This window comes from Gigantopelta aegis, chromosome 14 (genome assembly GCF_016097555.1).
Source record: "Gigantopelta aegis isolate Gae_Host chromosome 14, Gae_host_genome, whole genome shotgun sequence".
NCBI classification, from domain to species: Eukaryota; Metazoa; Mollusca; class Gastropoda; order Neomphalida; family Peltospiridae; genus Gigantopelta; species Gigantopelta aegis.
In genome coordinates, this window is record NC_054712.1 from 5,530,015 (window position 1) to 5,544,206 (window position 14,192).

At 34.1% G+C, this 14,192-nt stretch overlaps 1 protein-coding gene across 3 annotated transcripts in view; it reads left to right on the top strand.

Annotated features, from left to right (window-relative positions):
* LOC121388573 overlaps positions 1 to 14,192 on the top strand; it is a 168,686-nt gene that overhangs the window by 79,275 nt on the left and 75,219 nt on the right. For all 3 annotated transcript variants that reach the window (XM_041519963.1, XM_041519962.1, XM_041519961.1), the window contains exons 11-14: positions 4,789 to 4,908; positions 5,875 to 6,069; positions 8,799 to 8,963; positions 13,251 to 13,448. In XM_041519963.1, coding sequence (XP_041375897.1) covers positions 4,789 to 4,908; positions 5,875 to 6,069; positions 8,799 to 8,963; positions 13,251 to 13,448 — 678 coding nt within the window. The remainder of the gene's footprint in view (positions 1 to 4,788; positions 4,909 to 5,874; positions 6,070 to 8,798; positions 8,964 to 13,250; positions 13,449 to 14,192) is intronic.

Below are 14,192 nucleotides of genomic sequence, written 5' to 3' on the forward strand. Positions count from 1 at the left end.
AGGAACAATTTGGTTGGTCCGAAAACAAACTGTTCATCCATCACATTACAAATATTTCACATAATTAAAATTGAATCATACCTGTAACATATTCATTAATATAGATATGGTTTTCCATCAAACTCCTGATGGGCGTATCATGTACCTCACCAGTACTCTTTTTTAATACAATCAATCCCCCCGAAGGACCCAACTACCTACCAAATGCTGTAACCTAATCAACTACCAAATTTCAGTCAAATCATCCCCGAACTTAATGTACAAACAACAATAATACCTTTTAAAAACACCACACATAAAACCCTACATGAGCCCTTTAACGAGGATGGCTGACCTCTTACACACAGAGCTGACCTATATTGCCCAGTGCATGTGGACAAATCAAAAGTAGCCATGCATGCAGAATTAATGCATTGTAATTAGGCTATTTCATTAATTTCTTGCCATAATAACAAATAACATTGTACTCATTTCATATTTTGCACATTAATAAAGCAGTAAATGCTAAAATTTACTGAAACGAGCTGTACTTAACATTAGACATCCCAATTCCCCCAGGAGCAAGCAGTGAATTAATTAAATATTTGACATTTTTTTGTAGATAGGCAATAGAAATTAAAACTAAAATTTCAAGTGTTTTTACCTGTAAATTTCATAGAAACTGACATACATTACGAAATTCGCAATAGAGGCCAATACACATAACCAATACACATCATTTTTTAATACAGTCAATCCCCCTGGTGGGCCTATACTTACCAGATTTCACTTATATGAGCCCAGAACGTTTATTATTAAATGACAAAACAGACGGCTCAAAAATATTTTTAATACAAAAAACAACAAAATTTACAGCTAAGGCCAATTCACATAACCAATACACATAATAATTTTTTAATACAATGAATCTCCCCGATGTACCCAACTACCTACCAAATTTCAGCTAAATTAGCCTAGAACCGTTCTTACAATATGACACAACAGAGGCAATAAAAAATAAAAAAAATAAAAAATAAAAATAATAATCCCACCAAAAACAATAGGTTCCCCAGCCTTGGTTTGGTTACCTAATAATAATAAGAATTCTAATGAACACAATAGGTATCCGATGCTAGTCACTAGGAGACCTAATAATATATATTGTAGGTGTTCAAAAATTGTTGCATTATTTCAACTTGATTATATATAAACATACATACAGCACCTGTTAAAACTTCATTACAAGCATTTGACAATTTTTTTTATGTTCAAGTTTGGATATACAGTAAAGTACTTTTAGAATGAACACGCTTACAACAAACTACCAGTTAGAACGAACTGATTGTAAAGTCCCGATTCCCCCCATATTGTATTAATAAATTTTAATGTATAGAATAAACTATGTATAGCGAATTAACTGTTAAAATGAACCAATTATGTGGTCAAAATTGTGAATTTCAGTGTAAATTAGTGCATATACAGCGAACCGATCATAATTGTTTTGTATCTTATTTGTATCATATCAATCAGTAGCATTAACAGCAATGCATCAGAAACGAATATACTGATAAGATCAGTCAGACAACGTCCACATGTATTTACGTAGTCGATTGGCATCAATTAAGGGAGTAATATATTGAACAATTAACAGTATGTTCTCACTTCACTGCTATTGTACGCGTCCCTATTGTTTTCTTGACATTTTGCAGGTATCCAACAATAAGACACATTACTGTAACCCTCTTTCTTTTTCAAAACCTGCAAAGTTTATCTGATTTTCTGTCCAACCTCATTTTTATCTCTGTTCATTTATCTATTTCGGGGGCAGGATGTACATGTAGCCCAGTGGTAAAGTGGTGGCCTGATACGAGGTCGGTCTAGGATCGATCCCCGTCGGTTAGCCCATTAGGCTACTTCTCATCCCAGCCAGTGCCCCACGACTGGTATATCAAAGGCCGTCGTATTTGCTGTCCTGTCTGTGGGATGGTGCATATTAAAGATCCCTTGCTTCTAGGGTTTCCTCTTTTAAGAGCTAGTAAACTAAAACATGAACCTTATGAGTTGGAAAGATGCATACCTGGACCACCAACACATACAGACACTTTAACAAATGAAAAATGCGTAATTTTAGAGTTAATATAAAACATGATTATTCCTGCTAACTGGGGGCAGCCATTTTCTTTTGTTTTCGATGCATCCGATACTCTAGCTTGGGGCAAAATGATGTCAGCTCCGACCAACTCATGGAACAAAATGGGGTTATAGTATTTTTCTCTGTTAAATAATCCAAAGGAAAAATGTACACTATTACACTAGTAATAGTCCTATTGGTATGCTACGATGGAGCAAAAATGACAACAACGATACCCAAGTAATAATTATCTTTTCTTTGGGACTACGTAATTGGTCAGTTCTGTGATTTTAGATAGGAAAGTCTACTTAACCTTCTGACTACTGCAGGCGAGATATCTCACCTGACATCACGCCAGTCGACATACTGTACACTGTATACAGTGCATTCCCCAATTCATATTTCCCTCCATTTTTCGCAGGGCACTGACAGGAAACGGAAATATAATTAAAGAAAAAAGATTTCCGGTCAATATTGGGGATGCAGTCGATTCGTCCACTGAACAATTTGTCCACGGACGATTCGTCCACTGAAAATCCGTCCACTGAGGAACTCGAGACGATTCGTCCACTACAAAAAATCAGTTCCGGACGATTCGTCCACTGGGTTTTTATTTCCCCAGTACATTTCGTCCACGGACTAAATAATGTGTACTACATGTACGTGGGGGCTAAATAAATTATTAGATATATTTTACCCCGTATTTTTTTTTGGCTGTGTCATAAATTTACAAAGGTGAAAATAAATTATATTGCATTAGATTACGCTTCGTAGATGTTTTTGTAACAATGCTCTGCAGACATAATTCTTTGGCATTTCTATTTATTCGGTTATTGTTTGTTTCTATAATGTACGCCTTTCACCCTACATGTCGTGATATTGTGAAGTAATTAGCTTAAGCTTGTTTCACCAAGTTGGATCCAGTAGCATCTAAAACAACATTTAATTAAATTGGAATTAAAGACAACGAGTTTTTATTTTATTTTGAGGTTATTAGGCATATGGGGATAACATATGACGAGGGAGGGTACAGTGGATAGAATTTACGCCATTGAAGGAGAACATGGCATGGTAATAAAGTCTTCCGAAGCAGAGGCTTGCATTACCTATTTACCCCTCCTGCCCCGGAATTGGTCACTGGCGAAGTCAGAGGCTAAGTCCGGGGTGCGCGTGCCTGAACCTCTGTGGATATGGGCACATAAATAGAGTTCCCAATCCCAATCCTATTTACCCCATCGTGACATGTGAGATAATGTACGAGCGAGTGGACGCATGATAATGAATACAAACAGTTAATAAAAACTGGATATTAATGTTGAATTTTAACTCTATTTTACTTTTTTGGTTATAGTATACCACAAAATAATGTTAAGAAACGATTACAATGTCAAAGAAATAACTATTAATATTAAAAATGCAGTCATCGATTGGACGAATTGTCCGACATGAGTGGACGAATTGTCCGACGAATCGTCCGTGGACAAATTGTCCAGTGGACGAACCATCTGGAAAGCCAATATTGTTGCTTTTCAACTGAAAATATGTTGAAATTTTGAGTTCAAAAAGTGATTTTCGGCAAGTATTTTCGCTTGAAAACAATGGCGGCACATCGTGGTCATTTTCAGGGATCGATAGCTGATTGTGACAGCTAATTTGATAATAAATTTTATCGTTTTACCATCAACAAAAATCACCAAATATTGCAATATGAATCGTAGTTGGGTTTTAAAAAAACAATCTGATTAGAAAACTACTGTTATTGGGAATAATGGACATAAATAGTGGACAGCTGGCCACAAATGCCCGTAAGTAAACGCAACTTTTTCAATTTTTTGCCTAAAACATTTACCCGTAAGTGAATATATGTAAGTAAAAACTATAAACCTGTACCCACTCAACATGGTTTTTGTTAAAAATTCTAAAGGTTAATCAATAGTTTTACAGTAATAAACCATGTACATTATCATTATATGGGCGGCAAATAATATTACACAATACTGGTATGTATTTTTGTGTCTAGACAGTGGTAATTAATTGGCTTGTCTGGTTACACATTTGCCAGTCAGGAATCACAGGTAGAGGCAACTAACAGAATTGACCAATTAACTATGTATCATTTCAGTACGTAGGTTAATGTATGGACAAAACATGGTATAATTATTTTGACTTGTTGTGTAGCCACTTTGACAATGGTGGTTTATTTTGTATTGAAAAAATAATATACTTATTGCTGGCTTACTGAGATGTATATTATTACAGAACATTGCAATGCATGTCTATTTTATCATCCCTCAAAAACCAGGTAGATTTGTTTTTCTAGTTCCAAGACTCATTCCTGATGTTACACGTTAAGTATTATGTAACCACCAGCCACGCCAGAGGGAATATTCACTGGAATGGAACAAAATGGCTGCGCCCATTATATATATATAATAGCTGTCACATTTAACCGTTTTATTAATCAAATATAATAATCTGCTTGTTGATATTAAGCAATAATGTGCATTATATAACGTTGAATATGCATACCAGTCTAAAAGCCTTGCTTAAGCATTCCTTTAAGACTATATGTCAAAATTTCCAAATGTTTGACATTCAATAGCCGCTGATTGATAAATCAATGTGCTCTAGTGGTGTTGTTAAAAGAAACTTTAAGTTATCTATTTCTTTGTTTTCAGATTTTAGAGTTCGAAGAAAGGATGAAAAATATAGACAAAGCCATTTCTGCATTGGCTGCCAAGGCTAGGAATGAATTCTCCACTAAGAGAATAAAACATGATTTTAGAGCTGGACTTCGGGTATGTATTATTGGTATTTTTTGTCTCAGGCTTTCATTAAAAATAATTTAATTTCCTGTAACTCAAACGATGCTGTGCATACAATATTTCCCATGTTATTCATTAGGCGTATCATAAAATTTGTTCGTTTCCGGTTACCTGACCGACCCTAATTTGAACCTGCCAACCATAAATCTTTTTTTTGTATGTCCAAAATAGTTTTTTAATATAACAACGATTTCCATAAAAACATTCCAAAACTATCACAAGCACTAATTTTGTGTCGTTATAAATCAAATCGTTCTATGTTAATTTTGTTTACGAGCCACGAAATCGTTTTCTTCTAACAATTGATTGATTGAGTTACTTCCCTTCAAACTGAAATGCAAGTTCGGTAACTTTCGGGTTCTGATTGTAGGTAAATTTTCTTCACAAAATTATGCGATGGCCAGTAGAAATTTAGGGACCTTCTGATAAGCTAGGGGAGGGGGTGTTTACCGATACTGATGAAGTTTACTGCTAAATCAAATTATTAAATATGTCAGTAAAATCTCAGTCGTTTCATTATTTTTGGTAAGTGGTAAGGAGGAGACCTGTATCTGGCTGTCTGCCTGTCTGTGCATCCATCCATCTGTCCCACATATATTCTTTCGGACGTTTTGTCCACAATGCCTCAAGATACTGTGCTGAAATTATGCGTATACTGTTACAGATAAAGTTTCATGGCAATTTACTCATTTTTGACAGAGTTATGGCCCTTGAACTTTGGAGATACAAAAATGTGTTTCTGGAACTTTTTTTCGGATGCCTCAAGATACTAGGGTCTCCACGAGTATATAAGCACCATCACACCGACATGATAGCACATGCAAGACCGATTTATTCCGCATGGGTTGACGTGATGGAATACGCCTGTCTTGCATGGCTAGGGATGGGAGAAGTATATGTCTTGCTTTAGCAGTCCTCCCAGAATGCTCGTTGTTTCAGGAATTGGAGCAGAAAGCAGGTGAGCCAGAACAAGACGAGGAAGACGATGAACTGGAGGAGTTTGGTAACAGTGATGATCAGAAGGAAGAGGAGGAAAGTACAACCACAGATGGAGATCTCAGTGTGTTCTGTGTTAGCGCAGCTGAATACATGAAGCTGAAAGAATTTTTAGACAGTACTGATGGCCTTGCTAAGGTATTTTTATTGTCTTACCCCTGACATTATCATATTTCTCAACAAATGAAAGAAAGAAAAGAATAGCGGAATATATTGAATCTGGGGCATTTTGGGGATTTTCCCTTCTTTTTTAACAGTGCAAAAGAAATCGCTAAAATTCATGAATCCTGATAATACAGCTCAAGGCTAATACTATCTATATAATTTCATTACACAATGCATTCTTTAACACAACAAATACTATATGTACAAATCGGAAGTTTCTTTTTTTGTTCAGTATATTACAGCTGTCTAGTTGGGCATCTAAGATATATAACAGCTGTCTAGTTAGCTATCTAAGCTATATAACAGCTGTTTAGTTAGGCATCTAAGATGTATAACAGCTGTTTAGTTAGGCATCTAAGATGTATAACAGCTGTTTAGTTAGGCATCTAAGATGTATAACAGCCGTTTAGTTAGGCATCTAAGATATATAACAGCTGTTTAGTTAGCAATCTAAGGTATATAACAGTTGTTTAGTTAGGTGTCTATATTAAAGATGTATAACGGCTATTTAGTTAGGTGTCTATGTTAAAGATGTATAACTGTTTAGTTAGGCATCTAAGATGTATAACATCTGTTTAGTTAGGCATCTAAGATATATAACAGCTGTTTAGTTAGGCATCTAAGACATATAACAGCTGTTTAGTTAGGCATCTAAGATGTATAACAGCTGTTTAGTTAGCTATCTAAGATGTATAACAGCTGTTTAGTTAGGTGTCTATATTAAAGATGTATAACAGCTATTTAGTTAGGTGTCTATGTTAAAGATGTATAACAGCTGTTTAGTTAGGCATCTAAGATGTATAACATCTATTTAGTTAGGCATCTAAGATATATAACAGCTGTTTAGTTAGGCATCTAAGATTTATAATAGCTGTTTAGTTGTAGGTGACTAAGATGTATAACAGCTGTTTAGTTGTAGGTGACTAAGATATACTAGCTTATAAACAAACGGCACATTTTTGTACCATTGTGTTTATTATAATTTTAATTATTTAATGATTAATTATTTTTTTCCACTGCACCCAATAATAGTGTGTTTTACATAAAAGACAACCCAAAACATTGTTACTGCAGAATGGGACAGACTATAACTGGTTGTTATCAATCAACATCGTCATTTTAGTTTACTTCATAAATATGAATCCGGCAATTGGTTTGAAAGCATTACTGAAGTTGATAAACACCATCCACCCCATAACATTTTATAACGTCACGTCAAGTTGATAAACACCATCCACCCCCATAACATTTTATAACATCACGTCAAGTTGATAAACACCATCCACCCCATAACATTTTATAACGTCACGTCAGGTTGATAAACACCATCCACCCCTATAACATTTTATAACATCACGTCAAGTTGATAAACACCATCCACCCCATAACATTTTATAACATCACGTCAAGTTGATAAACACCATCCACCCCTATAACATTTTATAACATCACGTCAAGTTGATAAACACCATCCACCCCATAACATTTTATAACATCACGTCAAGTTGATAAACACCATCCACCCCATATCATTTTATAACATCACGTCAAGCCTCTGAGAATTGAAAATCTGCATAACACATTTATAGGTTACACAGAAATAAATCCATGTAACCCATTTGTTTTTTGTGTAACCCATTTTATCCATGTAAATGGTGCCAAAAAATTTTGCAAACACACAATACGTTATGCAAAATTAGATTTATGTGAGCAACACGCGAACGAAACGACCATTCTTACAATTTTCACAGGCATGCACATGATAGCTATCGTCCCTCAAGCGGTACATAATTGTTGAATGGACCATAACTAGACTGTTGTTTTGAACGAAGCTACCAATGTTGATAACACACGATATGAGTGCACTGTATGAGAATATAGCCTGTTTAATACAACAACGTTACGATTCCATTGGATGCTATGCAATTGGCTATTCATGCGCAAGGCACTCGTGTCACTTGGTGTCGCCTTTACGCACATAGCTGGCCCGAATCCGGTCACAGCTTTCGGCCTGATCAGCTGATTCAGCAAAGCTTAAGAAAAATAATGAGTTGCTAAATGTGATATAGGCCAGTGATGTTTTCGATGCCCAATTATAATGTGCTAGTGTGCAGTTACTAATTAAATTATCTGTATGATGATAATAAAGATTTTTATGTAAACTCTCTTTATTGTAGAAGACCTTTGCAAAAGCAGTCGCAACTTATCAGACATTTTCTGACAAACTAGAGTAGTCATTTTCAAGCATTTTTCTTTTTAGCAAAGAAATTAATAAATTAAAGCTTCTGTCAGAACAGTTTTTCACTTGTGTACATAGTTTAAGGACTGGTTACTCAGTGCTGTTTACTGCCAAATTTCTACAGCGGCCTCAAGCATAGTGTCGATCAAAACCAGTCATATGCAGAGTCTGGGTTCGAGAGTAACCAGTAAAGACAGTAATTGGTCAATAACGTCGACTGACATGCTCAAATCAAATGCTTATAGTGGTTACAGCTTTGAACAGAAAACAAACATTTTGAGAAAAAGCAAGTAATATAAAATTTAAGATGAAACTGTTTATTGTTTTATATACATATGGTCTACCTTAAAGTTTTTGTTTTTGTAAATTTAAACCAGCCCTAAATTTAGCTAAATAACTGGCAGGGGCCAGCTTTCGAATGTGAATTTCGTCCCCTGGTGTTGAATTAAAATGTTTACTGCAGGTGTTCAGTAAACCAGATGAGACAGGAATACCGAAACTGCGAGACTTCGTTCAAAAGATGGCGGTTGATAACAGAAAGACCGTAATGAAAGAGATCACTGAGGAAACTTGCAACTTGTTTCTTGATCTTCAGGATTACTTGGCCATATTAAACCCTGCAGCTAGGGTAAGTGCTTTTTTTTTTTTATTTGGCCCAGGTTAAATATTGGAAAGTTACAAACCACATATATAGATACTAGCTGCACCTTCAGCAGGTACATATACATGTATATTGCATCTTTAATATGCTGTGTATTAGGAGTGCAACGATACAGTCATGCAATATATTGCAATACAACAAACTGTATTGGAGAGTTACAAACCATATGTATAGACACTAGCTGCACTTTCAGCAGGTACATATACATGTATATTGCATCTTTAATATGCTGTGTTTTAGGAGTGCAACGATACAGTCATGTAATATATTGCGATACAACAAACTGTATTGGAGAGTTACAAACCATATGTATAGACACTAGCTGCACCTTCAGCAGGTACATATACATGTATATTGCATCTTTAATATGCTGTGTTTTAGGAGTGCAACGATACAGTCATGTAATATATTGCGATACAACAAACTGTATTGGAGAGTTACAAACCATATGTATAGACACTAGCTGCACCTTCAGCAGGTACATATACATGTATATTGCATCTTTAATATGCTGTGTATTAGGTGTGCAACGATACAGTCATGTAATATATTGCGATACTACAAACTGTATTGGAGAGTTACAAACCACATATATAGATACTAGCTGCACCTTCAGCAGGTACATATACATGTATATTGCATCTTTAATATGCTGTGTATTAGGTGTGCAACGATACAGTCATGTAATATATTGTGATACAACAAACTGTATTGGAGAGTTACAAACCACAGGTATAGACACTAGCTGCACCTTCAGTAGGTACATATACATGTATATTGCATCTTTAATATGCTGTGTATTAGGTGTGCAACGATACAGTCATGTAATATATTGTGATACAACAAACTGTATTGGAGAGTTACAAACCACATGTATAGACACTAGCTGCACCTTCAGCAGGTACATATACATGTATATTGCATCTTTAATATGCTGTGTTTTAGGAGTGCAACGATACAGTCATGTAATATATTGCGATACAACAAACTGTATTGCAAAATATAGTTGATATTATTTAACGGGTGGTTTTTTAAGTTTTTTTAATGAAAGCAGAAGAGATAAACTTTGAAATCAACTTTTTTATTATTAATTTGTGATACTAAATTATTTAGTCCATATATCTTTCTTGAAAAAAAATCAGCATATTTACTACTTCAGTATTCAGGGACACCCTCTGTGCCATAATGAAATTGTTTTAGCCAAAATTGTTTTGCTCAGTACTGTATTGAGTTTTTATATATGAACAGACCTGTCAACCTTTAGTCAAGAGGAAGCAGGAGATGTGTGCTGAAATAGCAGGAGATTTTGTCAAAAAGCAGGACATTTTTTAAGTGCACAAAATTTAATCCAAAATCGCAAGGTTTTAAACAAATTATTACAATAAGTTATATGAACTCTACATAATGTCATATATAGTTGTTAACCTTTAATCTTAGCATTAAAAAAATAAATAATAATAATAAAAAATTAATTAATTAAAAAATATATATTTATGTACGTTATTGTTATTTGTTTTAAAGGCATATTGTCACAGACCATTGACCTAATACATGGTCTAACAAAGTATTACTTAAAAATATATATATTTGATTTGTCCCTAAATTTACTTTATTCAACCATCTATGTAACCAACATACTCCACTTATTAAGGATATTTTGTAAAAATAATTGAATTATGGTAGTGGTCCATAATTCAAAAACTAACATTGCTGAGAGGGTTGACATGTATTTCACTCCACAATGGTGTAGTTAAAGTGATGCAATAGCTAGATTTGGTCTGTGAAAATTAATGTAATTTTGATTTATTATTAATTTTTAGAGAAATATGGTCCTTAAATCTGTGACAGTATGCCTTTAAGTTTAAATATTATTATGATTTAATACACATTTTAAAAAATAACTCTTTTATCCAAAAATGTTACGAACATGAACAAGAAATAAAAAATTTAATTAGTACATTTATGGTATTACACTAACAGGTTATATTATATCATCATTTGTGTACAAATTTATATGAATCTTGTAAATTAATATTTTGTTTTTACTATAATGAGCAACAGTGGCGTGGTTCTTACATTGTATTTAAAACATCATATCAATGCAATAAACATTGTATTTCCACTAATCATAAGTAAAACCTCATTACAGACATCGTGTGAAATATACTGGAATTGATATCCATTTCCGTGAGTAATTTTATGTCAAACACAACATTTATTAATTGTACAAAAATAATCTCTTGAAGTCTACTCTTGTTTCCAATAAACAGCCTGTTGAATCGGCGGCAACACGCTTTGTAGCCATTACGATGACAACAAACATAATAACACGTCATTTTGTAAACTCCATGTACTTCTTTCAGACCTGTCAACCCTCCCAGATTCCTTGGGAGACTTGATCAAATACCGAGCATCTCCCGTGGAATCCGGGAGGGTTGACAGGTCTGAAAGAAGTACATGGAGTTTATAAAACGACATGTTATTATAACGATTTCTGGTCAAGACCATTCGTGACTAAAGTGGTACAAGGATCTCTTGATATATTGTTTATTTAATAAATTATTATTTCCTGGTGGTATATATATTTTAATTAACAACAAACAAGTTTAGTTTTGGGTGACAAGTATACCATAGAATTTTATTTATTAATACATGTTACTTACATGTAGAGGTGACGAGGATGCCTATTACATAATACCTCGATATATACTACTATGGTACTCCATAACTAAACTAAACTATTATACCAACTACTTAAGTAAACATGGTGTGTGGTGGGTGGGTATAAAAATTTCTCAGCAGAGAGATACGTTAAACAGTGAGCTAGCCAATTCAAAAAGTGATTGGAATTGCGTGCAACTAGGACGTGTGTGCACCACACTGCAACATGGTTGGTGTGTTCAAAAAACGAGTGAGGAATTAACCAATGGCGAAAGAGGGTGCCAAACAAGTGCTGTGGAAAATTTTGCACATTGTGCGATTGGTTAGTTTCGAAAGGTTCTTCGGAGACTGCCCCAATCAGCAGTGGGTATCATCCAGAAATGTTTCCCCAGATTGGAATGGTTAGCACTAACTAGACAAAAATAGGAATATATCGTATGCAGTCGCACAGGACCAACTAAGCGATAACCAATTTATATTTTTTCCCCCATGCGTAAGCTGCTTCACCCACCACACATTAATAACATATTAACACATTAATAATAACATTATTTTGAGTCGACATACTTTCTGCAGATTGTAGACAGCACGAGGAATATGAATCTGAATCTGTCAAAGGATATATATTCTGTCAAATATTGGTATATTTGGACACATCAAACGCACAATATTGGCTGTAAATGCAGTTGAAGAATATTAAGATTTCAACATATATAGATTTGGGGGCACAACTTAAAAAAGAACACATATAGTATTCCAAAGTACACCAACCAGGCACAGATTTCAATTTCATAATGGGTGTGGGGTAACACTAATGTAATGTAGTTAAGTTTGGTGGCGTTAAAAAAGTCTTCTCATCTTACATAAAAGACAAAATTAATTTCTTACCCCCTGCCCAAATCTTGCACCTGTTAACATTCTCCCCCAGAAACGCCTAGCCGACAAATATATTATACATGTATCTGCACCCACTAAAAAGAAATTAATTCATTATATGTTCATCAGTTGATCTTTGTAACACTTTGAAGATCAGGGATAGGATACACCCCTGAATCCACGCCTGGTAAAGTAAATTATTTTTAAAATATAAATAAGTTATTTTTTATATACATTGAGCCATATATTAAATGGATTATAATGCTAAACGCCCGGTGTTTAAGACTTAAGATTCAATTAAATCTGTATAACTTAAGGGTGGGAGGGGGTAAGCAGGCGACCCATTTCCCTTAAATACATTCATGTGTCATTTTTATTGGTTTTTAAAATAATTTTGTTTTATTTTATTTACGCTTTACACGTTGGTCTATGTGCCCTTATTTTCGTTCCAGCCAGTGCACCATGACTGGTATATCAAAGGCCATGGTATGTGCTATCTTGTCTGTGGGATGGTGCATATAAAAGATTGACTCTTTGTATGTTTTTATGAAAATAAAATAAACAAAACTGTGACTTATTTCCGGTCACCATCAGAGTATTATCAAATGTTTGACATCTATTAACCGATATGGTTTATTAATCAGTGTGCATTATTAATGATGTTGTTGAACAAAACACTTATTTTATTATAATTGTGTGTTTTCTCCTCAATCTCAGCCTGGTTCAGAGCAGATTGTATCAGTGGTGAATAAGCATGTCAAAGAAGTGGACACAGAAGTGAAGGCCATTGCAACGAAGCTGTCAACGGACATATCTGAAACTTTTAAAAAAGAGATCTTTCCCAATCTTGTTGAAGGTGTCTGTAATGGAAAAAGGGACGCATTGGAGATCAGTGAAAAGTGGAGATCCTTACATGTAATATATGCTGGCTTTTAATTATAAGCTAAGACATATTTGTAATACATATTTTTATTATCCACATAGTTCAAGATATTCAGGGAAATATAACCAGTATGACTCACGTGTGTCATAATGATTTCACGTGCACAACGAATGATGTCATTTTGTGAAGCGAAGTTTATGTGGCTTCCCCAGTGTAAACGCTTAACAAAATGACGTCATTTCTGAAAATGATGTCGTTTCATCATCTATTTTTAGTAATGTTTGAAATGTTTTGACATGGCCCTAGCTTAATATTCGTAAAAATAATATTTTGGATAATGTGGATAATAAAGAAATTATTACACTCGCAAATGAATTGTACTGATTTGACGAAACTTGTGTCAGGATTCATGTACGGTATTATCCTCACTCTTGCTTGAGTAATACAATAATCCTGACACTCGTTTCGTAAAATCAGTACGACGTACAAGCTCATAATAAATTTTATATATTTATTTACATGCTGGATTTTAATTAAAATAAGTACGTTTTATGGCATTTGTAACACATACATGTACATGTATATTTTTAAAATCTATTTATATCCTGGGTTTTAATTAAATTATAAAGCCATATGTAATACATATTTACATTTATTCATGTACTTATTATATGCTGGGTTTTAATTAAAACAAAGACATTTCATAGCATTTGTAAAACATTTTTATTTATTTTAATAAAAATAAAATTTCATAACATTTTTAACACATTTAAAAG